The following is a 26,202-nucleotide window of genomic DNA, read 5'->3' as shown; positions in this document are numbered from 1 at the left end:
CCCGCGTTTCAAAAGTTTCCCCGTCCAACGCACTACGGGAGTATTTTTTGTTTCTCAGTAGAATAATATGGTTGTGTGCCTTCTGAAACGAAGGAATCACCCAACACACTCTCCGATGCCGAATCACTGTTGCCTGCACCGCTGCCCGTGGGACATTTCCGTAGAGCATAACGGGCGTTATCGACAAGGTTATCATCATAAGCTTGTGGGGCCACACAATGGTGTTAGACAGTTAAGTGTTAATATAAACAAAATTAAAAATATAAAAAATAGATAAACCACAATGAATGCAAACGCAAGACGTTCGGCAAGTCTGGTGTGGAAATAGGTAGGTTTAGGGGTTGAAATGATTATCCTGTACCGATTGAATCACCATAGGATTCGAAGAATGTGCGCCACAAAAATGAAAGGTAGCACTCAACTTACATACTAGTATATCAGAAATGATCTAAATTAACTGATTGATTCATTTTCATTCACTTGTAAAATTACTGATTTTGACTCACTTTTAAACTACCATTCTAGTGAAAGCCAGCAATGTTTGTCAAAGTTGTATGACAAACACCGTAATACATAATACGCTAAAAGTTAAAATAAGCGCTGTCGTCGTTAGAAGTCTGCCTCGACGGCGATACAAAAAAAATATTTGAATGATTAAATTCACCTGATTAACCTCTGCCGCTGTTAAAAACAGGTGCCTCGTTAGTTTTTTAAATAAATAAACGCCTTCGTGATAAGCGGTGCATTGTCGTGCAAGAATGAACTCAACTGATAGCAATATCAAATAACGGGAGAATTCCTTCGGAGAGATACGATTGCTTTTCTTCTCTGAATTCTGCCATGTATTACCCCTTCTCCCTATCTCTGTCTTCTCCTTTGCGGGGGCGAAACCAAGTTCATCCCAACAAGCATTCATAAACACCGAAACGAAAATTACATATATTATTTCTGAACAGTTTCGGAAGATATTTATATCTTCTAAGAATTTATAACTTATATTTTCATAAATTATAATTATTTTAAAAGTATATACATCTGGATGCTCCATAAAATCTCGTCAGTTAAAATTACACCATGACGTTTTCTCTAATTTTGTTCATTTATGGATTCGCTCGCGGCCTCAGTCGAGGGCAAACAGTCTAATCAGTACTGCTGGGGCTTGCGATTTCTCCGCACTATTGGGGCATGTTTCGCTCACCATTCACACATTTATCCATCACAGAGATGCTACCACCATCTGGAGGTGTGATTGTGTTGTGTGGTGCCCAAACTTCTAGTCAGTTTAGCGGTATTCGCGGTCGCGGTAACAATTGTTGCGTGGCCCCCTTTTGCAGTAAACTAGCGGTGTCTGGCATCTGTACTCTCCACCCTTCGTTCCATTTTACGGCGAGAGGTAAGGAATTTCATATCGATTAGGATATGGAGAAAAATGTGATTCGTTGCACAAATTTGAGGAAAAAGTACACGTCGGTTTAGCTTCGGATACCAGAGACGTTCGCACAAATGAGATAAACTTTTGAGAAAGTTGCTTAGGTGCAAAATTTTCCGTACAATATGGTGCCATGATTGTGTTATTTTTCGAGCTTCAATTGGGCAACAAGTGGCTGGAACCACGCGTGGCGAGACATTGATGTTTTCGCCACATTATATAGATAACATCAGCACATATGGTTTGACCTCATGGATGCACGCGGCAAATTGCTTCGTTACTGATGCACTTAGTATTTATATATTCAACAAATAACTGTGAGAAAAATAATGACTGCTTCTCGGTGGATATAATAGGACCATGTTTGGCTTTTAAAAATATTGGTAATGATGGGTTTTGAACGAACGTGACACAGAATGTGATGAATGATGAGAACTTTAGCAAATGAACTGGCTTGTTAGCCCTTTGTGTGTTGTGAGCTTATCGATAGTGTTCTGCAAATATGCGTTGAATGCATAGTTTTAGAATGTGTCATGGATACACGTACTGCGCAAAATAAGTTTAATTTAATCACGAAAATGAAAATGAAGCGGATTTATATCAACACTCAGTATGGTGATACAGAAATGAACAATCACACGGTGCAGTTGTTGAAAGAAATTTGTTCTCATTCGATATAGAAGTTAAAAATCTGACGAGAATACAGTCATTAAACCTGAAATCGATTTTCCGTTTACTGACGTTATTGTAACTTGTAACTAAAGTTGAATCGACAGAGAATTCCATTCGAATCCCATTTTTCGTGTGAACATTACAACTGGTGATAGACTCACGCACATTCTCTTTGAATTCGTCTAAAAAACTTAGATCAGAAATGGTGAAATAATTTGGCTAAATTAACCGGCCGCTCCAACAACCATCTGCATTTTTTTTATATTAAAATTTTGTTTAAAAAAATCCGATTTTCAGTATCTACTTTCTAAATTGAAGACTTAAGACGACGCATTTGAAATAAATTTACGACAAAAGTGGAATACATAGCAATTTTGTGCCAAAGAACGATTCGTAGGCCGTAGTTTGAGACGGTTCTTGTCGTCTCGCACCCACCCGTTACTCCTGTCCAGCTTCTCCTTCCAGCTTTGGCCACTTCATGAATACTGTGGTTCACCGGTGAGCCACCTCGTGTTTCATCCATCTTCTCCAAACGTCGTCCTACTGCACACCACTGAAAAAAAAATTAGATAATATTCGCACACAGGACTATATTCTACCCATCGTTGTCTGAATAAGCCCAGTCAGCTTCCCGGAGAAGCCGTTTTCGTCTGTGATTCTCCATTGCTCTTTTGGTCGATAAATAGATGGTGCGTAAGAACGATGTCTTAAAGGCATTTCTGGAGGAATCGTCGCAGTGATAAGTTTGGTCAGTAATAAACAAACATTCGATGATGTCGGACTAATAGTTTGTGAATGATGTGGCATCATTTTTCAAATTCATTTAACAATGCATTTGATGTTATGAAGTGCGTAGCTACATTCGTTCCGTTTTTTTGCATGAGGAACATATTTTTTTGAATAATAATTGATGAATAATTAATACATCATTCAAAGTATTGTCCATCGCTAGTCATACGTTTTCCATTCCATGAATCCAGTTAATTTTTGGTACCTTGTTCTGTAAAGCGTATTCTACTCAAAGCGTTCTGCAACAATCGAAACAAATAGTAGTCGGAAGGTCACGGTCTGGGCTGTATGACGGGTGAACCAGAATTTCCCATCCTCTATTGTGAAAATAGTTTTCAACTCGAACAGCAACATGAGGCCGAGCCTAGTCATGATCGAATATTATCGACTCCTGTCTGGTCGCAGAATCTGAACGTTTGTCGGCAACAGCTCGCTTTAAACGGATCAAATGTTGCCTGTAGAAGTCTCCATTGTTCGTTTGACTATGCTTTAGCTGCCCATAGTGGATCATACCCTTTTATTCCCACCAAATACAGAGTATTATTCTGGCCAAATGAATATTCGGTTTCGTCGTTGGTGTTGATGGTTTGCCGGGCTTTACATGTGATATTTAGCGTTTTGGATTATCGTAGTGAATTCATTTTCCGTCCCGGTAATGATTCGATGTAAAAAAAGACATTCTTTTTTATTTTCAAGCATTACGGACATTCAAGATCGCTGTCCAACATCTCTCGCTTTCAATTAGTGTGGAACATAATTTCTCTGTTTTGGGATGTATCCTGTGTCTTAGAGTCGTTTAGAAATAACTTGGGCAGTTGCTCCCAATAAATCTGCAAACTTCGTCTTGATCGTGTAATGTCTCTAATCCTTCCCCTTCAAACTTTTTCGATTGACCGGACGCTTTTTGTCTTCAACACTAAAATCACCATTTTTAAACCATTCGCTACAAAATCTTTCTGATGGTACAGAGTCAACACAAACTTCCACATGCATTTGATGCGCTTCAGCTGCACTTTCCTTCCAATGGAAACATAACATCAAAACTTCCCGCAAATAGTGCTGATTTGCAATGAAACTCGACAACGCAGAATAAATTGAACTTTTTGTGCAAAGCTCAGAGACAACACACAATATTTGGTTGAAAGATGTCGACACTTTACGATTCAGCAAAAATCTATTGTCGTCATCAATTATTCATCGCACCATCTTGTGATAAAGTAACGAATTAAGTTGCACACCAATATTTCAAAGGACTCACGACACAAGTGCCTACAAAAAATAGAGTATTCGCAGCAGAGAAATTCCAATTCAAATTAATCGACCGCTACTTCGACTCTCCCTACTTCTCTTATTTGCCCCATCTTCAAGAACAGGGACAAAAGAGACTGTGAAAACTTTCGTGCAATCACCGTCCTTAATGCCGCCTCCAAAGTGCTTTCCTAAATCATCTTCCGTCGTCTATCGCCACAGACAAACAGATTCGTAGGAGGTTATCAGGCCGGTTTCATCAAAGGTCGGTCTACTACTGACCAAACCACCTTGCGGCAGGTCCTCCAGAAATGCCGTGAGTACAGAGTCACCACGCATCATTTATTCATCGACTTTAAAGCCGCCATCTACCATGGCTCAATGGTAACGTCTGACAATGAGAGATCCGCGAGTCGCGAGATCCGGAGACGCATTATCAATGGGAGTCGTATCTACTATGGTCTCCACAAACACTTAAGGTCAAACAGACTTAGCAGTCGTGTGAATGTTCCCTGTACAGCACGCTCATAAGATCGGTTGTCCTCTACGGGCACGAAACTTGAACAATACTCGAAGAGAACCTGCGAGTCTTTGAACGACGGGTGTTAAGAACCACCTTCGGCGGAGTACAGGAGGACGGCGTATGGAGGCGAAGGATAAACCACAAGCTCACCCAACTCACCGGCGAACCCAGAATCCAGAAAGTAATCAAAGCTGAAAGGATACGCTGGGCAGGACATGTTGCAAGAATGTCGGACAACTATCCAGCAAAAATGGTGTTCATCGGGAATCCGGCTGGTACGAGACGACGAGGAGTACTACGAGCAAGGTGGTTAGACCAAGTGGAGCACGACATGGTGAGCACGGGGTGTCCGTGAAATTGGAGAGAGATAGCCACGAACCGAGTTGATTGGAGAAAAATTGTGAATCAGGCCATGTTGTAAAGACGTTAAGCCAAAATAAATAAATAAAATACTTCGACTCTGTTTGATTTTTTGAACTTTTTTACATACTTTCTGTCAAACAGCAATTCCATGCAAAACCGATATAGTGGTTCTCAGATTTTCGTGAAATGTGGTAGATTTGTTCTTCATCGCAAAATATTAGGCCCGTATTTTATATTTTTTTGACGTAGAACTACGTCTTTCATTAAGGGTGCCAAATCAGAAAACAGATCACGTTTTTATGAAATAAAGTTAACGTTAAAAACTATTTTTGCCGCGAACGGATTTTAACGATTTATATACCAAACGAATCGGAAATTCCCTAAGATTTGTTCGATATGCTATACATTATAATCCAATAGTCTGTATATGGTTTAAATTAATGAAAATTGGAAGCATTCCCATTTCCTCATACATTTGTTCTGTCCATTTGTGTGCTTTCCCGAACAGAGCTGTCAATAACGAGCAACTTATCGATGAGCAACGAAGGGGAAATCGTAAGATGTAAAGTCTCCGTGAACAAAGGAAAAGAAGAAGAACGAAGGGGAATATTTGCCTAGAGTATAAACAGTGGATCTTGCGGAGGCAAACTTTCATTCTTCGTGATGAAAACGACTGGTCAGAATCGTTCCTGGGCAAGCTGGACGACGAGGAATCGAAAGCCTTTCTCGAGGCAATGAGGGTGGAGGAGTAATATTATGGATAAAGTAAAGTTTTCCAAGGGCCTTTTTGAAGGTTACAAACGATTTTTTGTGTTGCAAATTATGCAGTCGTAATGATAAATATAAACAAGAAGGGGACATAGCGGGAGGGAATTATTTACGCTAGGGTATTGATAATGAATCTCTGCTAAGGCAAATATTCCGCCTTTTTCCAAGCAGTTAATATTGTTTGTTTTCTGTCATCAATGCATTGAACTGACGCTATGGGGAAGCAGATGTTAAAGTTGTGCACCAAAAAATTATTTGAGAATACCAAGTTATTCAATAAGTTATATTAAGTTATTAATTTAAAAGCAAACGCAAAACTGCTTTCAACTAGGATTGCATTTGCGCTTATCTTGATCATAATGAAGCAGTGCTACTCTTTTCGAGGTTGTTGAGATTAACAGATAGAGTTTATTTCGTTTATTTGGTCACCAAGAAAGTAAATGTCGTTCTGAAATGTTGTATGTGATTTGGTTTCGCTTGCCAGTAGCAAAACTTTCTCCACTAAGGATGACAGCTGCGCTTGTCTCGAGCATGTATTGTTCTGCGAGCACAAGAATGAATCAAACAATTATCGTCAGAATCATCAAGCAATTATCGTCAAATGATTATATAATTTAAAAAAAACATTTCAGGGCGACCAAACTGGTAGAATGGTTATTTCAAAATTTTCGTAGCATTATAAAAAAATATCCGCAGTTATAAACAAGCAACTTGAATTAAATTACAGCGTAGTTCTACGTCAACAATGCGGTCGTGTCTTGAACACAATCACCTATAATGTTTTCATTAGGGTGCTCATTTTCATTTCAGGGTGGTCTGACAAATCAACTTTTTCCATTTTTTTTCCAAAAAATAACTCAACAAATCTACCAACTTTCACGAAAATCTGAGAACCGCTATATCGGTTTGGCATGGAATGGCTGCGAAAATGTACTGGAAATTTGAGTTTTTGAAGAAAATGCTTGATTTATCATCTTAATTTGAATTATTGTCTCCAAAATATGCCTCTTCTGAAGCAACACACTTTTTCAAATGAATAATCTAGCCATCGAAACACTTTTTATAGCTATATTCAAGAATTGCCTTCAATTCACGCAGCGCATTCGTTTATATGAAGGGTGACCAATTAGTTCATGATTGAAAACGGGACACGTAAGCCAAAAAACAACATAATAATTGCACCGGCGAACTTCGCTCCGCCCAAACGTGTTTTTGTCTTCGTCGTTATTGGCGAAAAACTCTAGCGGTAGATTTTTACTATTTCCCCTTGATCCCAATTTGTTATCACTCTGGAAATTTTCCAATACGAGAGAAAAGTGGTAATCGCTCGGTGCTAGGTCCGGACTATATGGTGGATGCATTAAAGCATTCCAATCATGCTCTTGGAGTTGTGTGTCCTTGTGTTGTCCAGATGGAACAAAACATCTCCTCTGTTAGGCGATTCTGGACGTTTCTGGTCAATCGCTAGCTTCAAACGGTCCATTTGTTGACAGTAGAGATCTGAATTTAGTGTCTAAAAAAAAATAAAAAACAATAATTTTTTTTATATTTATATTAAAATAAAAAATATTTGGATTTTTTTTTTAAATTCAAAAATAATTTAAATTGCACCTTTTTTTACTGTTTTCCCCACTTTTTCGCAAGATCCGTCTAGTTCTGCCTACTTCGGTGATCATCAGCAGTTATCCGATCCTGAAGGCGACGAATTGTTTCTATCTACGATGATCAATCTGTAACCAGCCTAGGGCGGTAGCTGAGTCGCTCTACAAAAATTTCCTGGGGATACATAGTATGTGGTTTTCGTGGACGAACTGTGCTAATCGACCTCCTAGGACTACAGTACGCATTCCGGTAATCCGTCAGATTTCAGAGTTGGAAAACATGCCGCCACACAATTTTTAGATTTACTGGCGTTTGTGGGCTGCGCCTGGGAAGTAGCAGCGAGGTATTTTCCATGTCGCGAACATCGACCAACAAGTGAATCAAATTTCTCCGCCTCCGGTGTAGCTTATTTTTAACTTTTTCATCCTGCTGTGTTCCGGATCCCCATATCTCATACAGTACTACCGTGAATAACAAACAGATTGAGCAGACCTAGTGGATCGAAGAGCGATTTCAACATCGAATAGTTCGATATTATTCGGAATCAAGGAATAATCAAGCCATTAATCATAATTAATGTGGATGGAGGACCAGGCGAGAAAAAAAAGGTTTAATAGGCCGTAGATGTTTTCGATTTATTATTCTAATCAATTGAATCTTCATACAATATTCGCTGCTACAAATGTTCCCGGACGCAGTACTTTCAACCCAGTTGAACGTCGGATAACTCTTCTTTCCCGGGAGTTAGCAGATTCAATACATCCTCATATGCATGAGGGATCTCACTTGGATGAAAAACTCAAAATAAGGTACTCGGAACTGTTGAAATAACATTTTATGTATGTAGGCGAATCGTTAGGTGATATGTGGAATAACCTAGCGATCGATGGCTATTCCGTCAGAGCAGAATATATTGAGTCCGATGACCGATGAAGCGGAATTCATACGATATTAAGGCGAGCGGTTGGTTCGTCACGTGAAGACATCCCAGTACTTTTTACAAGTACAGGCAAATATTTTATTGTGCGATCCTTTTTTGCCCGTTTTTCTACGCTTTTGCGATTTTTTTGTGTGGTATATGTAAAGGATCATGTTTGACGAAGCTGTCGTCCATTTGGTTTTTTTCGCAACTGACAGTGTGGAAAGAACATATTTGCGTCTAAATTATTTGCATCTCAAATAATTCCCATCCTCTCATAAAATGCAACATTGCGCATGACATGATTTGTAATAGCATCAAGTTTCATCATGCAATTCGTGTTGACGGCGAAATGGTGTCGACATCTGGATACGATATTAGTTTTTATGAGGTCAACTATTCTCTATCAGATTAGTTGGCCCTATTTACCTACTAGAAGAACGTTGCTCTGACCCTAATTTAAACTGTTTTCTACGAATTTTCAGATATTCTCACCAAAACTTACCATAATAATATAAAATTATCTTTAGACACAATTTTTGTATGATATTTTTTCACTACTTGCAAGCAAAAGTGATTTTCATTTACATAGAGTACTAATTTGATTTGGGAAAAATAATTTTCATTCATAATTTTGATTTTAAAAGTTCTACAAACCCATATTGTCATGCCTAATGCCGTCCCCCATTCCATAATACGAAGCTCAATGCCGTCAACGCAGATTAAAAGCACAAAACAGTCACTCGCAACCGAAAAGGCAAACTGTCTCAGCATAGAAGGAAAACAAAAAAAAATCAAACGATAAGCAGTGTAGATTTGAGTGATTTTCTTAGGGGAACTTTGTTATGCTGCACACTGCACAAAAAAAGTTTTTTTTCCAAATTGTGTAGCGAACAAGATTTTTTAAAGCTACTACTGAAGTTTTGTACGATTTTACTTTATGCGATTTTTTACCTATCCTTCGCACAAAAACAGGTAAGCCTGTAGTGAAATGTAACGACAGCAGCTGCTGCATTGAACCAAGAAGTAGTTACTTTTATGTAAATCAACATCAATTAGGGGAGATGGGGGTAAGACGAACATGTTAAGGAAAACTTCAATTGTATCTTTAGAAACTCATGATTTCAAAAATTTAAAAGCATTTTCTTACAATCATTACAATCTACTGGTTTCGAAATAACTGGCCAAATGTTTTATAAAATGTGTTTTTCCATGTTTTTTACTGAAAATAAAACAAGCCGAAAAGTAGAACATTTTGATCGGTGCGGGTATAATGGACATGTGGTGGGGGGAATATGGACAGGTTCATAATATACGAAGCGTAGAGGTTTATCGCTCGCGAGAGGAATAATTTTACTCTCTCTCAGTGTTTGTGCGCCCAGTAACTGAAATAGAACAAAAAGAGAAAGCTATATAAAAAAGAGTCCATTATTCTTCCCTTCACTTTCCATCATGCATTGGATGTGATTATGGAAGTGACTGTCCATTCAACCCACCAGTGCAATTATTTCAATAATTTAAATTTACCACTTACGAATGAATTTACTTTTCCGTACATACCTACTATCGCTTCCCTGTCAACTCACAAACCGAAATATAATCATCAGCGAATTCAATTTTGCAATGAAACCACTCAAAATGCTTAATATCGAAGCCGGAAAAGTTACATCCACACGCGGAATCATGTTCGATTTTTGTTTCTTTATTCCACTATTGATCAGTATTCATTGTCATATGATGGTTTAAATATTATAGAATAACATGTAGAAGGGTTTCCCATCAACAGAAATTTGAAATTCATAATGCAACTATACTAAACGCCAGATGGTTTGAAAGCACCAACCCTCACATCTGTTAGGGCATTAATTTTCCGTCTCTGTTTGTTCGAAATTCTATGAACTTATCGAAAGTTCTTCTGAATGGTGATATAGCCCAAATAACGATACGATAACTTACAATCTTATTAATGCTTCTAAAACGGCGACCATTTTGGATCAACTCAAGCGTCAAAAATTAAGTGGGATAGGTTTATGGAATACATTCGACACCTAGTCGATCGCTAACTGGGCTTTCTTTAACTGGACTGATCTTGAACAGGGCGTGCGTCAACGCCATATTCAATTTGAAGTTTTGCTTTTGCTGTTTTTCAGTTCAGTTAGCGAGTAGAATTTGATAATTAGGTTGATTTTCGAGCCAGGTTAGCGAACGACTACTGTACCATTTAGTGTATAATCCGCACAATCTTGATCCTAATCCTAACCCAATTTCAAGTTATGTAGAAGGTTGAACTTTATTGACAAAACAAGTTCAAGTTGCACAAGTTCAAACGATCTATATCAGTTCAATCCGTTCGTTACATTCTGGGTCAATAACGAAACGTTTAACATAGAAAACGTTTTGTCTAACAACAGAAGAGACAATGCAAAATTACCTGAGCTCTGGCCGACCGGTTCAAGTTCTTCAATTCATGCAGTTCCACATTGCCACAGAATGATTTGCGATTCTAGCCAATCATTAATTTTTTTTTTTTTGAATTAAGACCAAACATTGCATTGGTGCATTCAGAAACAGTAGAAACTTATCATTCGCTTGTGGATATTTATTCTCAGCTTGCTCTATCGAAAACAACTCGCTAGGAATGATTTTGACGGTTTTGAAATGACTATCGAAACCACCATGATTTCCAGCATTGGAGTTGCGGATTTGAAGACACTGCAACCAAACACTATCGCAATTGGCAACGACATCAGGTATCGTTCGATTAGCTCAGCGCTCAACTAATTCAAAAGACTATCTATCGGCTCTAACTCATACAACTATTTATTATTTTACGACCCGAACTAATTTAGTTTCACCAAATGAGAACTATTTATTATTTTACGACCCGAACTAATTTAGTTTCACCAAATGAGAATAAGGAATTTTAGATTACACAGAATTATGCCAAACGATAACAACATATTTTTGATAGGTTCCCGGCCAAAAGACATTTTATTGTCTCTTGAGATAACAAGATTAAAAAGGTAGTACCTATTAATAACAATTACTACCTATCATGTTATCGGCTCCCCTCTTCAGCTGCCATTCACGTGAAGTTGCTACTACCGAATTCCGAAATAAGATAAGACAAATCAAGTTTGACTGGCATTTTCCAGACGTATATGATCAATATCAGTAATTTCCGCTTTCTATTCATCCTCTACAGATACGGTGATTGTCTTCATGACAACGTTTATGATATATGACATAGACGACTATGACACAACTTTGGCAAAAGGAAGATTAACAGAAATCAATCAAAAGTTGTATCATTACAGTGTTGAACTTGGGCCAAAATGGATAGCAACAGTCCCCCAGCCACGTCTCTCAACAATTTTCGTCTGTTGTATCTGATTACCCAGATGGTGGGTATAACCCTAATCATTCTGGTGAGTTCCTGGGTTGGAGTACATCTGAACGGTTTGGCATGGACCTCCAGACCATCGGTACAATTCAACTGGCATCCTCTGCTGATGACAATGGGAATGATCTTCCTATATGGAAACTGTGAGTATTTCTTCATTATTCAAAACTGAACCACTAATTCCAACCGTCCGAATTTGTTCCCAGCAATTTTAGTGTATCGAGGATTCCGATATGCCCGTAAAAAGCCCCTAAAAATTACTCACGCCCTCATACATGCGATGGCTTTTATCTTCACTGTGATCGCTCTAGTCGCCGCATTCGATTCACATAATCTGGCCAGGCCACCGATACCAAATATGTATACATTGCACTCGTGGGTCGGGATGTCTGCTGTCATCATATTCTCGCTACAAGTAAGAATGTTTGATGATTCTGATAATTCCTTGTATACCATCCAATCTTTTCGTAGTATGTATTCGGGTTTGCCTCTTATCTATTCCCCGGAGTTCGTGATCAATTACGTGCAACATATATGCCGGTCCATGTGTTCTTCGGAGTGTTGGGATTTGTCCTCGCAATCGCCGCATCGCTGCTTGGTCTGCTCGAGAAGGCAATCTTCTCTATGTAAGAATATTTTATTGTCCCCAAAACAATAATTGTTAATGTTATCTCATCACAACAGCAAAGATTATCGCGAGCTTTCGGCACAAGCCGTCTTGGTGAACATGATTGGATTACTATTGATCGTATATGGCGGTCTGGTGGTGTTCCTGGTAACTGAGCCTATGTACAAACGAAAACCATTGCCGGAAGACGTAATGCTATTGACTCATAGTTCATCGTCACAGTAATCGATAAACTCGTCTGATTGATATCATACTATTCAACAATGGCTGTAATACTGATTACCCTCTCATACAAATCTACTAAAGTAACCGTACTTAAGAGTGCTAAGAAACGCAACCGAACGGCGCTATTATAGATACGATATATACCACAGATTATTTAATTATCGTTATTCTTAAAACTGGATTGCGGAAATAAATGAATGTATTTTTATGCGCACCTTACTTCATCACCTGCAGCTTGATATGCACTCTTATTTTGCTTCGACATCGTACTTTTCGACGGTTGGAAGTTGTTGTTGGAATGATGTAACTGAAACTACACAATAAAAAAAATAACGATAGCTCAAATATATCATAAAACAGCTAGTGTAAATATGTAGGAGATCTTTATTTATAGGAACGTTTTCCATGTTTTAAGAGCAAGAAGTGCTGTGTTTCCAAATGATTTTGAATTTTATTTGATTCTAATAAAATATAACCTTGATGTGAATTTTTACTGGTATATGCTTCAAGAATTCAGCGGAAAGAATTCTGATTCAATCCAATGATTCACACGTGACGCAAAAATTTTATTGGGGACATCGAACTGGTGACAATCTGGTGAATGTGTGTATGCTTCTAGAAACGAACTTTCTACAAAGTGCTAGGTAACTTTCCGATGAACTGCATCAGACTACGGTGTTCAATACATTAACGGAGCTGGCACATTTTCATGTTCCGAAGACAGAGGCCTGTTACAGGCTTGCTTCCCGCATGAACTCTTTTTTTCCCTCACCCGCGTCGTGTTCCACCTGCGTGTCCTTACCACAACCACCGGTGGAACCAGCTAGCAACACGGATCAACCATTCAAGCAGACGACCTCGCAGCTGCTCACCTATCAACGGGCACTGATGACCCAAGTGGCAGATCAGATGGCAAACATTCAAGGGAATGTTCAGAACACCAACCAGAATGAGCTAGACTTCTTAACGAGCAATATTACCGAGTTCACTTACGATTGGGAGAATGACATTCAAGTCCGGTTCGAAATCATCCAAGGGGAAGCAAAAAAACACAACAAATACCACGCTGCCAGGATTTTAACTGTCAACAACGTCTCGCGCAGCCGGCGCTACGTGGGGATAGCAATCAATGGAGATCCTATCGAAATGCAGCTGGAGTCGGGCACGGACATAACCATCATATCCAGGCAGAACTGTCGGGACACCACAGACGTCTCCACCGGACTGTTAAGTACAAACAGCTTCCGAGAATAGACTAAGCATCGAGGTGATGTTTCAAGCTACCTACACCATTGGCGAAACACACAAAGACAGTATAATTGCTATGTTTGCTGTGCTGACCTTCCTTTGAATATTCTAGGTTCAGATCTAATGATGAGTTTGTCCTCTAGGATGTACCGTTTCGTCATTCTGCATGCTGGTTGGTAGCCAACAACCAGATCAGCAGGTACTCGAACGAAAGGCCGATTTTCCCGATGTGTTCCGCAAGGGACTTTGCTCTCGAGCACAAGTGCATTTCAACCTCAAGTCAGGCGCGCAGCCGGTGTTCTAGTCCAAGAGGCCGGTTTCGTACAACACAAAGGCCGTTGTTGAGGACGAGCTTAAGCGACTTGAAGATTTAGGCATCATCACACCAAGGACTTAAGCAGATTGGACAGCTCGCATCGTAGCGGTCCGTAATTCAGATCGGTCAGTGCACATTTGTTCGGATTTCTCTACGGAGTTAATTAGCCCACTCGAAGCGAACAGTTATCCATTTCCACTTCTAGGAGACTTATTCGAACGAATGACGAATTGTACGTGACACAGCATCATGATACACGGTCGCCATGATACATGCCTGCTCGTTAGGCATGTAACGTTTTCGGATTTCGGATTTAAAAAGACATGCAGACATCAACTAGTCTGACACAAGAATGTATTTCTCTTACCAACTATCTTACGAGCTAGGTTCACATGACCGTATGTTTTCTTTACCTGTGTACATTTGGGTGTTTTATTTTTGCCTGTTTATTATTGTTGCTTATGGCTATAGAACAAGCGTCGAGCGGGGCAGTATGTTATTGTTCTTAGTTGTTCGAGGTCGTATACAGGGAAGTTTGGAACGGCTGGCACATCATAATTAGCGTTCAGTCGGGAATGCGTAATTAGTCAGTTTGGGGGATTTCCGTAAGGAAATCCCAAGAGTTGCTGACTAACAAAGCGGAAAAGTGTTAGGTGGAGATTATGGGCCCTATTCCATAAAACGAGACGAGCAATTCGTCTCGTCTCGTCTTGGTTTCAGTCACTGTCGAGACGAGCAAAATATCCCATTCCAGTACACGAGTTTCATTGAAATGTTTTATATGGTAGACTGGAGAGACTTCAGTCAGTTTTTCTCGGTATGATCAGTGATGTCAGATGAGAAGACATATTTTTGTTTTGAGAAAAACAATAAACAGTTTTAAAATTGTTCAATCGATACTCTTTTCTCAGTGCCAAAATATTTAAAAAACATAACAAAAAGAAATAAGTTTCATATATTTTTTGCTTTCATTGATATTTTTCCTCGAGCATATGGTTTCATCACTCTGACGTTTTGTTATTATGGATTTATTGGGGGCAATGTTTGTTCACCTAATCAACGATTCATCAAGAAAAATTTTAAATCTATATATATATGCATTTCCAATAAAGTAGTTGTTTTGAATTACTCATTTTCGTTCAATATGTGAAGACCCTTTCCGTGCCGTGTTAATATATTCAAAACAGTTGTCTAGCATCCCTGGATATGAGTTCAATGTTTACATTTGGTTGTGTTGTATGGAAGAGGCCCATTTGAAAATCTGTAAAATCTTGCAATTACTGAATTGTATTTGATGATTGCAGTTGAAAACATACATTGCTTATGCAATACTAGTTTAGCCGTGAAACAATTTTTGAAGATAAAGGCGGAGCAGAAGAATACCGATGCTTTAAATCAACAAGGTGAACAAACACATCAAACAAACTAGACGATTCGACTGATTCATTGACGAGCGCGACCGAACGGTCGTCGAACCAGACGAGCTACTCATCTGTTTTCAGTTGAGCTCGGCTTCTGGAATATGAAAACAAACGAGACGAGCACTCGTCTGCTCGTCTCGTTTTCTGGAATAGGGCCCTATGTATATGTTGTTAGATATGGTGTGCGGAAAGTGGTTATGGGAAATAAGTAAGAATGCGGAATTGAGGATGAGGAAAGAATGGTCAGGATGTTTTGTATTAAATTGGAATTAGGGTTAATTAGTATGCTACATACGATGCTTATCAACATTGATCTGTCAGATGCTTATCTGTAAGTGAAGATTTAACATTAACACCCACAAGGAGCTGTACCGTTTCAACAGACTTTCTCTCGGTATCTAGTGACGCCAGCTGAGTCCCGCTATAGCCGAACCGAGAAGCAAGCCCTCGGTCTCGTATACGCCGTTACAAAATTCCACCGAAAGATCTATGCGAGACAGTTTATTCTACAGACCGACAAACCACTCCTAGCTATAATGGTCAAAGCGTGGAATTCCTCCGTGCACTGCAAACTACCTTCAAAGGTGGGCCCTCACTATGCTCCTGTACGACTTATGCATCGAATATGTATCCACGGACTTCTTCGGGCATGCAAACATCCTTTCTCGTCTAATCAACTCACCCATCAAGCCAGACGAGGACTACATAATCGCGTCGCTGGAAGTCCAAGTGTCTGTAACGTTGTCTGCCATTCCATCGAATAGCTTTCCAATTCATACAAAACAATAGCAGGCGATAACTATCAGGATCGCACTTTACAGAAGGTCAAGGAGTTTGTGCAAAAGGGTTCTGAAGCATCTGAAGCTTAGTCTCCAGAACACCGGAGGTCCAACAGTTCTTCACTCGTCGAGATTCGCTGTACGTCGCTCACAAAGTCCAAACTGCAGCAGAAGGTACCCCCTTTCACGGAGTATGCCTTGATCGCAAAAGCAGACAACAAGACAAAATTTGAGTCGCGGCCGACTCCCGGAAAACCGCGGCAAAGATTTTGCTGGTCCCATCAACAACACATACTTTCTACTAGTAGTGGATTCATTCTTCAGATGGCCGGGGATTATTCCAACCAACAACGACGAGTCTCCGGAAAGATCTTCGAGAAGTTTCGGTATGCTGGAAGTACTGGTAATTGAAAATAGTCCACAGCTCACTAGTGACACTTTCGAGGATTTCTGCGAAGCAAACCGGATTATGCATCTCAGAACAGCACCGTTCCACAACCAAAGCAACGCACACACGGAACGCTTTGTTGCCAACTTTAAAAGGACCACTCGATATCTTTTTGTATTACTAACACACACACCTTGCCAGTTCTGATGACAAATCACTTGTCTAAATCCTACTTAGTGGACCCATGCGTACACCGTTAGAAGTTGTTAAAACAGTAAGCAAGATCATTAATTCAACTCAAAACATGGTGCAACTGAGAAAAACTTGGGTGTAAAGGACAATGCGCAGGTGCACCAAAGAAACTACTGGGTCTAGATCGACGGGAAAATCGAGAACGTATAGGACGAGTCAACTCCCGAAACAACAACGACTAATCCGCTCACACAACAACCAATTGCGAAAACGTCATGGCGACTGTATTGGAGAACCCAAGCAAGAACCCAAGGAGTCAGAAGATTGTGCTGCTTATTAGTCAACCGGCTGAGAACATAGTATTCAATTGTACTTCTACTTTTTAATTCGTTAAATATAAGTTTACCATTTCAACCATTTCATGGTTTATTAAAAAACTTCCTCGGTTTACTCTCACATTTTGACATGTATTTTGTTGGATTCTTAATTGCTTCGGCTCGTGTTGGCTCGGTTATCCGGCGGAGATTATTATCCGGATCGCCGCTTAAGAGGTCTACCTTCTTTTGAGATTTGAGATTTGGGATTTGGGAATTTGTTTGACCCATCAGCAAGCTCGGTGAACCATCACGCCACACATAGCTTTTTTCGGTTAAGTCGAGAACACGTTTGATCTTCATCCCGTGACTAGGTTAAGTCTCATTCTGATCCAGCCGGAACTCTCACGACCCGCCAACCCCCTTTCAGCAGTACCAACCGCAGCGATGTTTTAATGTGTCTTGTAGTGTTATATGTGTTGTTTATAAACCTTGACTCGTGTTGTGTATTATGATCCGTCATTTTAAACCAGATAGCTATCTCATTAATCTATTACAGTAGAACCTCAATAGTCTTCGATTTTTTCGTATTTGTATCTCATTGTATCACATTACTCGTTTGTTGTTTTATTCTCAATTTTCGTTTTTCGTGGTTATCTTTCCACTCTATTCAGCAAATAATCGGGATTCTACTGTACTTAGTTTTCGACCTACCAGTTGGGCTTCAGCCTTTAGTCTGATATACGCTTCTGTCATTCTATCGAAAGTTCGTGCAATGATGTGAATGTCATCAACGAAGCACAAAAGCTGGAAAGACTTCCTATTTGAACGTTCATGTCGCTAATAATAATTTTTTCCTCTCGTCGTAAATATCTGCTTCAACTGCGCATAGAACGCTTTTTTTCTCGTTGTCAGGTCTCCCTTCGTGTGGGCAGTGCACATAAATGTTGCTACATTGACAGTGATGGATCCAAAAAAATCCACCCCCATTCGAAATCAATGTGTTCCAATATTTAAAGTTTTTTCAAACTTTTCGGTGTTCCAGTTAATACTACGTTTTGCCATTTCAGTATCGTTGACTTATTTTCTAGAAAAACAAAAAAAAATACTTTTTTTCCCTAAATGGGCACTTTTAGGCTATGACATAAAAAATTCAGTTTCAAGGTTTATTAAAGCTCAGGACCCTCATTGGCCATCTTTGTGTTGTTACAGAATAGCTAGGTTCACGCAACAATCATCAGCGATGGAGATCGATCCACGGTCGAAATAAGATCGATTCATCCATACCACTGCTCTGCTCTGCAAGACACATCGGGCTGCTATAAATAACTCAACAATGATCAATCAACTGTCTCCGCTGTCCGGTGGTCCAACTGGATAATGAAAGAACAGAAAGAATACTCTTACGCCTAAATGGCTACTGTGTGAATGTACCATATGTAATGGTATAGAAGGAATACTGGCGAACGGCAACTGTGTAATGTGCTAATTATAGATATGATAACCATGTGACATGTACACGAATTAAATTCGGCTCTGTTACAGCTAAAATGCTAATGAGCCTTAAATAAATAAATGGGATAAAAAAAAGGTTTATTAAAAAAAAAATAAGTGATGGTCAATATGACCTCCTTATAACCAATAATAACCAACTGACAACGCTTTGGGGAGAGTATACCAGGTTCCGGAAATGTTGGGGGTCCAGCTCGTCCGTTGGCTTCTTCAACGCGGCAAATTAGTTTTGCTTGTTTGTAACGCCAGTTTTGTCCACCCTGTTGTCCAAAACCACCCATGAATCCTCAATAGGATTCAAATAGGGGCTTTCTGGTGGAAACAAAATTCTGCTGCTTCCTTCACAGTACGCTTGATACGTTGAGATACGTTGAATGGTGCGATTGGAGAGGTCCAGCTTCAACCTTTCTTTAATCGCCCAAATGGTTGTTCGTGGGGTTTTCTTTACATCCCATATGATTAGCGTGTCCGTCCTTGCATGAGTCTTACGTTTCGGTCCTCTTCCGAGTCGATCGGCCTCGCTGCCGAGCATCTGATGCTTCCGAATGCACCTCGGCTTACCTCATACTTCCCAGAAATGTGTTGTTGAAATTCCTTACGCTGGAAGTCACGCACAATCAAATTTCGGACACTGCGTTTCACAATTATAGAACAACTCCATTTTTCTGAGTTTCCAGAGATACGTAAGAAGTCGGTTGAATTGAAGTATATAGTGCAGGATATAATAACTATCTTCATTTATAAGAGTAGTCATTTGAACTTTATTGTTGTGTCCAGGCGCGAAACATTCAAAAAACTAAAATTCCAGTGTTTCATAACTATAGAATCAGATGGAAAAATTCTCACTCCTCTACAAAATGAATGTCAATTTCACATCAATTACAAAAAGTTTCTAATTCGTAGGTCATCTTTAGATGTCAATCAGTTCAAATAACCCATTCGGGGTGGTATCGACCAAGCTGCGCCTTGTTGTACTGTGTATGTCGTTCTACGCAGAGGATACTACTGGTTTAAGCTCTTCAAATCACTCATACTGCTTGTAAGCTGCACCTACAAGATCACTCCTTATAAGTTCTTGGTAGGGTTTTGATCTGGCAAACAAGCTGACCAGTCCTGAATCTGAAGCCCCTATTCATTGAACCATGCCATGAACTTTCGGATTTTATGAATTGATGCAAAATTACCCAATTATCACATAAGTGCTTATTTCCAGAGCGAGAAAAGGTGCACGGAAAGGAATTGCGCTGGTTTATTTCCCCAGTCAGAAACTATACGAAGAATGCTCCAGATCACGTTGCATGCATAAAAAAGGCATAACCTTACAGAATTACTGAAATATAACGGAATATCGCATGTATGGTGGAATTCGATTTTTTTAGAATATTTACAATGTCAAGAGTATGGCGGCATTCGTTCTCTAAGAGTTAGAGTGATACATCCCATCATAATGCGTTGATTTTTCACGAAGCATTTCAAAGATCATCTAAAAATTTCGACTTCGCATTTTATTCCTTTAATTTTTTTTTTTGGACGGGTGTATATTGAAATCGTTATTTTCATAATATTCCTATCCAAGTAGGCTCCAAAGCCAACATATTTTTTTTAACTTTCGGAAGTATAGACGTTAAATTCAATCTTTGAATCTCTTTCAAATAAAAAAAAATCATAAACGATGACCGATACCGATGCTGTGAAGGGTGATAGCATAATCCAATCCTCCAAACTCGCAAATAATGAAACCAGCACTCAAACTTCCGTTACTGAATACATGTCCGAGGTAGAAACAGCGGCAAAATCTATGAAATCTACACAGGAAACTCAAAAAACGCACAAAAGGAAGCACAAAAAAGCAGGAAATTCGGAGCAATTGGAAACGCCGGTATCATTAGTTCAAGAGAATACTAGCAAACAGTCAACAGCGCCATTAGATGATTTGGAACCTCCATTCAAGAAAAATCGAAGAATTCAAGTGCCATCAGGTGGTATGTAATTTTTCGAATGAACCATCAAATTATTACAGCGGTTACAGTTTACAATACAAAGTTTTACGAGCTTAAATCGTTTTTTAACATTTATGAAATGATTATAAAATCTGCTATCAGAACGTACTCCACTATCACTCCAATCAGAAAATTTATTAATGTATACATATTTAGAAGAGCAAAATGGGAGTTTCTGCTTTGAAATAACTTCAGAATTTTACAAAGACTCAGCGAAAAACTATGATCACAATTTTACCCATCAGATATCACGAAAGGAATTTCAAGTATTGAGCCATCGCCAAAGAAACCACACAAGAAGAAGTTCACTGATCCGACTCCCCAGAAAATTGGTGTTCTATTCGGCATACCATGTCGGCGGAGACCTTCGAAAAATGCGAGGTACAATTAAAAATTAGTCTATTCTATAATCTATTCGATCGATTCACATTAATATTTATTAACAGCGACGAAAACAGACAGCTTGAAATGCTCAAACATTTGGGCATCGTTTTTTTGTTCTCACGATTAAAAAACCCGATAAAATGGAATGCTGACACTTTTGAAGAGATACGTCGCATAGAGAATAGTACAGATTCTGATAAGGTTACATCTAGGTTTCCAATTGAACACGCTGGAAAGATGTACTGTATGGCTCTGACGAACACGATCATTAAAGGTCGTATGAATTCACCAGATGCTCCGCCGAATTATTTTGAAAAGGCTCTAATCGAGCATGTTAGTGATTACAGTGGATTAGTACAGAAATATGAGGACCAGTATGTTATTACCTGGAGGATAACCGAAGGATACTATCTATACGATCCTTGTTTGAAAGAAACCTCCCAATTGTTGTTTTTCAACAGCCTCAGAATGATGATTAGATTCATTCAAGAATCGAAGCAATTAACCGACAAATCGAAGTTTTATATGTCCCACATCTCGTGGATTTCAGTCTATGAGGGGTCCATAGTAACACTCAATCGTAAAACACCCGTATCTGAGGGGTTTATTGTTTTGAATCGCCACGAAGCATTGCTAATAGGAGACAGATACTTGAAAGAGGCTAGTTTTAAATTTGAATCTCTGAGGATATCGTTGAACGCTATTAGTTTGGCTCAACAACTTGAAACTAGATCGTGGGAAGCATCAAACTTGAACGAGTTGTTCGAAGGTGTAATGACGGACAAGGTCATCAACAAGCTTGGACTGTTTCTTTGTGAAGAAGGCGAAGAGGAACATTTTCTGTTGGAAAAGTTTAGACTGATACGATTGGTTGTGAAATTCGATTTTACTGAGCGAGAACATTTCGAGTCGGTTACCAATTGTTTACTGGCGATTCGAGTCGCTCTTATCATGAAAATAGACGAATCCTATTTTGCCGTTTGGAGTAGTGAAAACATCCTGTACTGGTTCTCGCCATTTCGCTACGACGCTTTGGAGTTAAATCCCGCAGGCAGAGAGGACAAGGCTTGTTTTCTGTATGCGTTTAACTCATTATCTCGGCTATCTCACGTGTTCTTTGAATATCTTACTGAAGTCGCACTTCTGCCGAAGCATCCGATCCAAATGTTCACAGTTGACACAGAGCCGTTCGGTCGAATGACCCGGTTACCGTTTGTGGACAGTACAGATTCACTGAATCACTCTGAACTGGAAATTAGTGTTGCTGAGTTTGTGCAAAAACCAATATTGATATCAGATGGGAATTTACCACCGGCCACGGCATCGGAACTGAAGTTATGTCGCATTATTCTAAGAGAAATAATGACCAAAGCGGAAACAAACTATCCAAGTGAACAAAATTAGCATCGAAAAGAAATAAAATAACAACAGATGTAATGAATATTAACCTTTCATATAAAGCGAATTATTCATTATTCCTAAAAAGCAAAAGTCCCTGAATCGAACTTTCTACCATACCTATACTAGGCTTCTGAAACGTTATATGACGTAGATGTCAGACACAATTTGCATTATTTCTAGCTATTTTTTAATTTTACTAAAGAGGAAACTAGTAGCTTGATTAAGAGGCCAAGTACGGGTCTTTCCTCAAATTCTCGTAAGCTCACAACCCCAAGGTACCTTATGCAAAGAAGGGGTCTACCACGAGATGCAAATGCGCCGTATCCAAGTGTGGGTCTGGCTCGTGACTAGCACATGGCACCTAAGCCTAGCTCCGGTGCTGCTGTTGTATTTTTGCCCACATGGGCCCTACCTCTCACATCTAAAATTGTGTTAACTATACCATCTGGTGTGAAGCGTAAGTTGAGGCATAAGAATATTCTAGCCTCGAAGCCCCGAGCGGCTATCTCCGCCACTACAGTGATAGGCATTCGTTTAGCCGCACTTGAAAAAAAAAAACAGGAAGTGGGTTATATAATTTTTTTTGAAGTTGAATCTAAATCCATTCTGAATGAATGAATAAAGGGTGTGTCACATCAAATTGCATCACGGAAAAAACGCTGTAGAAATTCGCCCAGTAGACCGATCCTTTTGAAAATTTTAGACAGTAAAATAAAATCTATTAAAAAACTTTTGGCATTTTCTTTTTATTCATACTTCGAGCCCAAGCCCGTATGCTCGTACCTTCCTCTTTACCCCGTCCATAAGGTTCTGTACAACGTCAGGTTGTAGTTTTTTTTGAACAGAAATCCATTTTCTCTTGAAGTCCGCCTCCGATTTGACAACTTTTGGGTTCTTCCGGAGGGCCTGCTTCATAATCGCCCAATATTTCTCTATTGGGCGAAGCTCCGGCGCGTTGAGCGGGTTCATTTCCTTTGGCACGAAGGTGACCCCGTTGGCTTCGTACCACTCCAACACGTCCTTTGAATAGTGGCACGAAGCGAGATCCGGCCAGAAGATGGTCGGGCCCTCGTGCTGCTTCAATAGTGGTAGTAAGCGCTTCTGTAGGCACTCCTTAAGGTAAACCTGCCCGTTTACCGTGCCGGTCATCACGAATGGGGCGCTCCGCTTTCCGCAAGAGCAGATCGCTTGCCTCACCATGTACTTTTTGGCAAACTTGGATAGTTTCTGCTTGCGAATCTCCTCCGGAACGCTGAATTTGTCCTCTGCGGAGAAGAACAACAGGCCCGGCAGCTGACGAAAGTCCGCTTTGACGTAGGTTTCGTCGTCCATTACCAGGCAATGCGGCTTCGTCAGCATTTCGGTGTACAGCTTCCGGGCTCGCGTCTTCCCCACCATGTTTGCCTTTCGTCGCGGTTAGGAGCCTTCTGAACCTTGTATGTACGCAGGCCCTCCCGCTGCTTGGTCCGCTGTACGAATGAACTTGACAAATTCAGCTTATTGGCGACATCCCGGACCGAACTTCTCGGATCACGTCTAAACTGCTTAATTACGCGCTTGTGATCTTTTTCACTGACGGAGCATCCATTTTTGCCGTTCTTCACCTTCCGGTCGATGGTTAGGTTCTCGAATATCGTTTTAGTACTCTGCTGACCGTGGATTGGACGATTCCCAGCATCTTACCGATGTCCCGATGTGACAACTCCGGATTCTCGAAATGAGTGCACAGGATTAATTCACGACGCTCTTTTTCGTTCGACGACATTTTTCCAAATTTACGAAAAATTGACAGTGAAGCATGGCCAACGTGATCTATACACTCTTATCTGATTTTAAAGCGAAAGCTGAAGATATAATTCCTAAAAATTAAATTTCTACAGCGTTTTTTCCGTGATGCAATTTGATGTGACACACCCTTTAAATGAATATTTGGGGGACTTCGAAAACGAGAGCGTTACGTTGGAAGCTCAAGGTTTTATGAATCCAATATGCAAATGAATCCAATAAAGCAAATGTATGTGGTCGCATTATTATATGGATAGAAAACATTTAAATAAACTCGCATGAATGTATTTTTCAATTACCAGGGGAACTGGCATATTATTTTTCAGCAACGATTAGATCTTTCCGGAATTTTCTCGATGCTGAATGGCATCCAAACGAAAATGCTCCTTTCAGTTTGGCCCACAAAAACTTTTCTGAACTCTAATCCATCAAATTTGGAGCCCTGAAAAGGGCGGTTGTGTGTGGCGGCTGCTTCGATGTCTTCCCGGGGAACCGTTTTTCGATGCTGATACTCTCTTGGTCACCTTCTCGTCTCCTTCTGGTCGATCGGCTTTTCTGCGCTCCCTCACAGTTGAAACAAACTGATTGCATTTCAGGTCAGGTCAGGCCAGGTAATGAATCCCTCGATCCCCAGCCGTCCAGCACGTTCAGCTCGTTCAGTAACGATGTTGTTTGTCGATGTCCTCACGAAAAATGAATGGGTTTCACCACCAGAATATCGGTTAAGTATGCTTTTCGTGCGTGATTGAATCGAGAGAAGGTGTGGTTTACGATGGCAATTTGGAAGGCAAACTAGAGGGGAATGAACTCTTTGGGTATGAAAATTTCGGCGACTGAGCTATAATCGATTGAAAATTATATAATTTTTGCGATACGAAACATTTTCCGTTGCGCGTGCATACAATATTGGATACGAAAATATCCTATTGATGGGAAAGAATAATCTTCTAAAGCTTTCCAGCTAATTACACTACTGAAAAATTACAAAATCAAATTATTTGGTCGCTGTGTTATATGGTTAGAAAACATTAAAATAAACTCTTTCGCAATTCCCAGGGGAACTGGCAGATTATTTTTCAACAACGATTAGAAACCTGGTGGACAACATTTTAAATGCTTTAAATATAAACGACCCTCTTAAAAGCATAGTATTATGTTTGCTTCCGATTGTGAGAACATTTTTGAAAGAAAAATGTGGTTTTTTGGCAGCGTTCATTTCCCTCGATGCCTGATTCAGTGCAAGAGGTCAAGGATTTGACCACTGTAATACAGTGGAATTGCAGAAGCATTATTCCTAAACTAGATCAGTTTAAAATTTTAATTCACAGCTCTAACTGTGATGTATTTTCTCTCTGTGAAACATGGCTTTCTTCAGCCGATGAGCTGATTTTCCACGATTTCAACATTATTCGCCTCGATCGAAATGACTCGTTTGGTGGCGTACTATTGGGGATTAAAAAATGTCACTCCTTCTATAGAGTCACTCTCCCATCGATGACAGGCATTGAAGTTGTTGCTTGCCAGACACAAATCAATGGCAAAGACCTCTGCATTGCTTCGATATATATCCCTCCCAGAACTATGGTAGGCCGCCATCAGTTCTTCGATACTATCGAGGCAATGCCGGAGCCGCGGGTAATCTTAGGTGATTTTAACTCCCATGGAACAGCATGGGGATCACTCTACGATGACAACCGTGCCACTTTGATTTATGATCTGTGCGACAACTTCAAATTGACAGTTTTGAATACTGGGGAAGCAACCAGAATAGCCAACCCTCCTGCACGGGCAAGCATGCTAGACATATCTCTATGCTCTTCTTCGTTATCCCTGGATTGCATGTGGAAGGTAATCCAAGATCCCCACGGTAGTGATCACCTACCAATAATTTTA

At 39.9% G+C, this 26,202-nt stretch overlaps 2 protein-coding genes across 3 annotated transcripts; both read left to right on the top strand.

Annotated features, from left to right (window-relative positions):
- Nucleotides 1–1,152: 1,152 nt before the first annotated feature.
- On the top strand, nt 1,153–13,056 carry LOC129768019 (plasma membrane ascorbate-dependent reductase CYBRD1). Of its 2 annotated transcripts, none has more exons than XM_055769380.1 (5): nt 1,153–1,393; nt 11,631–11,859; nt 11,923–12,131; nt 12,188–12,342; nt 12,401–13,056. In XM_055769380.1, the coding sequence occupies exons 2-5, from the start codon at nt 11,649–11,651 to the stop codon at nt 12,567–12,569; spliced, it is 744 nt and encodes a 247-aa protein (XP_055625355.1). In that variant the 5' UTR covers nt 1,153–1,393; nt 11,631–11,648; the 3' UTR covers nt 12,570–13,056. The 2 variants fall into 2 exon arrangements, with proteins under 2 accessions (XP_055625355.1, XP_055625354.1); XM_055769379.1 differs by having other exon boundaries at nt 1,154–1,393; nt 11,617–11,859.
- Nucleotides 13,057–20,356: 7,300 nt separating this feature from the next.
- LOC129768013 (uncharacterized) lies at nt 20,357–22,536 on the top strand. The gene is made up of 3 exons (XM_055769369.1): nt 20,357–20,721; nt 20,985–21,120; nt 21,186–22,536. Exons 1-3 carry the CDS (start codon nt 20,412–20,414, stop codon nt 22,525–22,527), a joined length of 1,788 nt encoding a protein of 595 aa, XP_055625344.1. The 5' UTR covers nt 20,357–20,411; the 3' UTR covers nt 22,528–22,536.
- The last annotated feature ends 3,666 nt before the right edge of the window (nt 22,537–26,202 follow it).

The sequence above is a fragment of the Toxorhynchites rutilus genome, chromosome 2, assembly GCF_029784135.1.
Source record: "Toxorhynchites rutilus septentrionalis strain SRP chromosome 2, ASM2978413v1, whole genome shotgun sequence".
Lineage (NCBI taxonomy): Eukaryota > Metazoa > Arthropoda > Insecta > Diptera > Culicidae > Toxorhynchites > Toxorhynchites rutilus.
The sequence above is the reverse complement of the archived record's forward strand: the minus strand, read 5'-3'. Positions and strand labels throughout refer to the sequence as shown.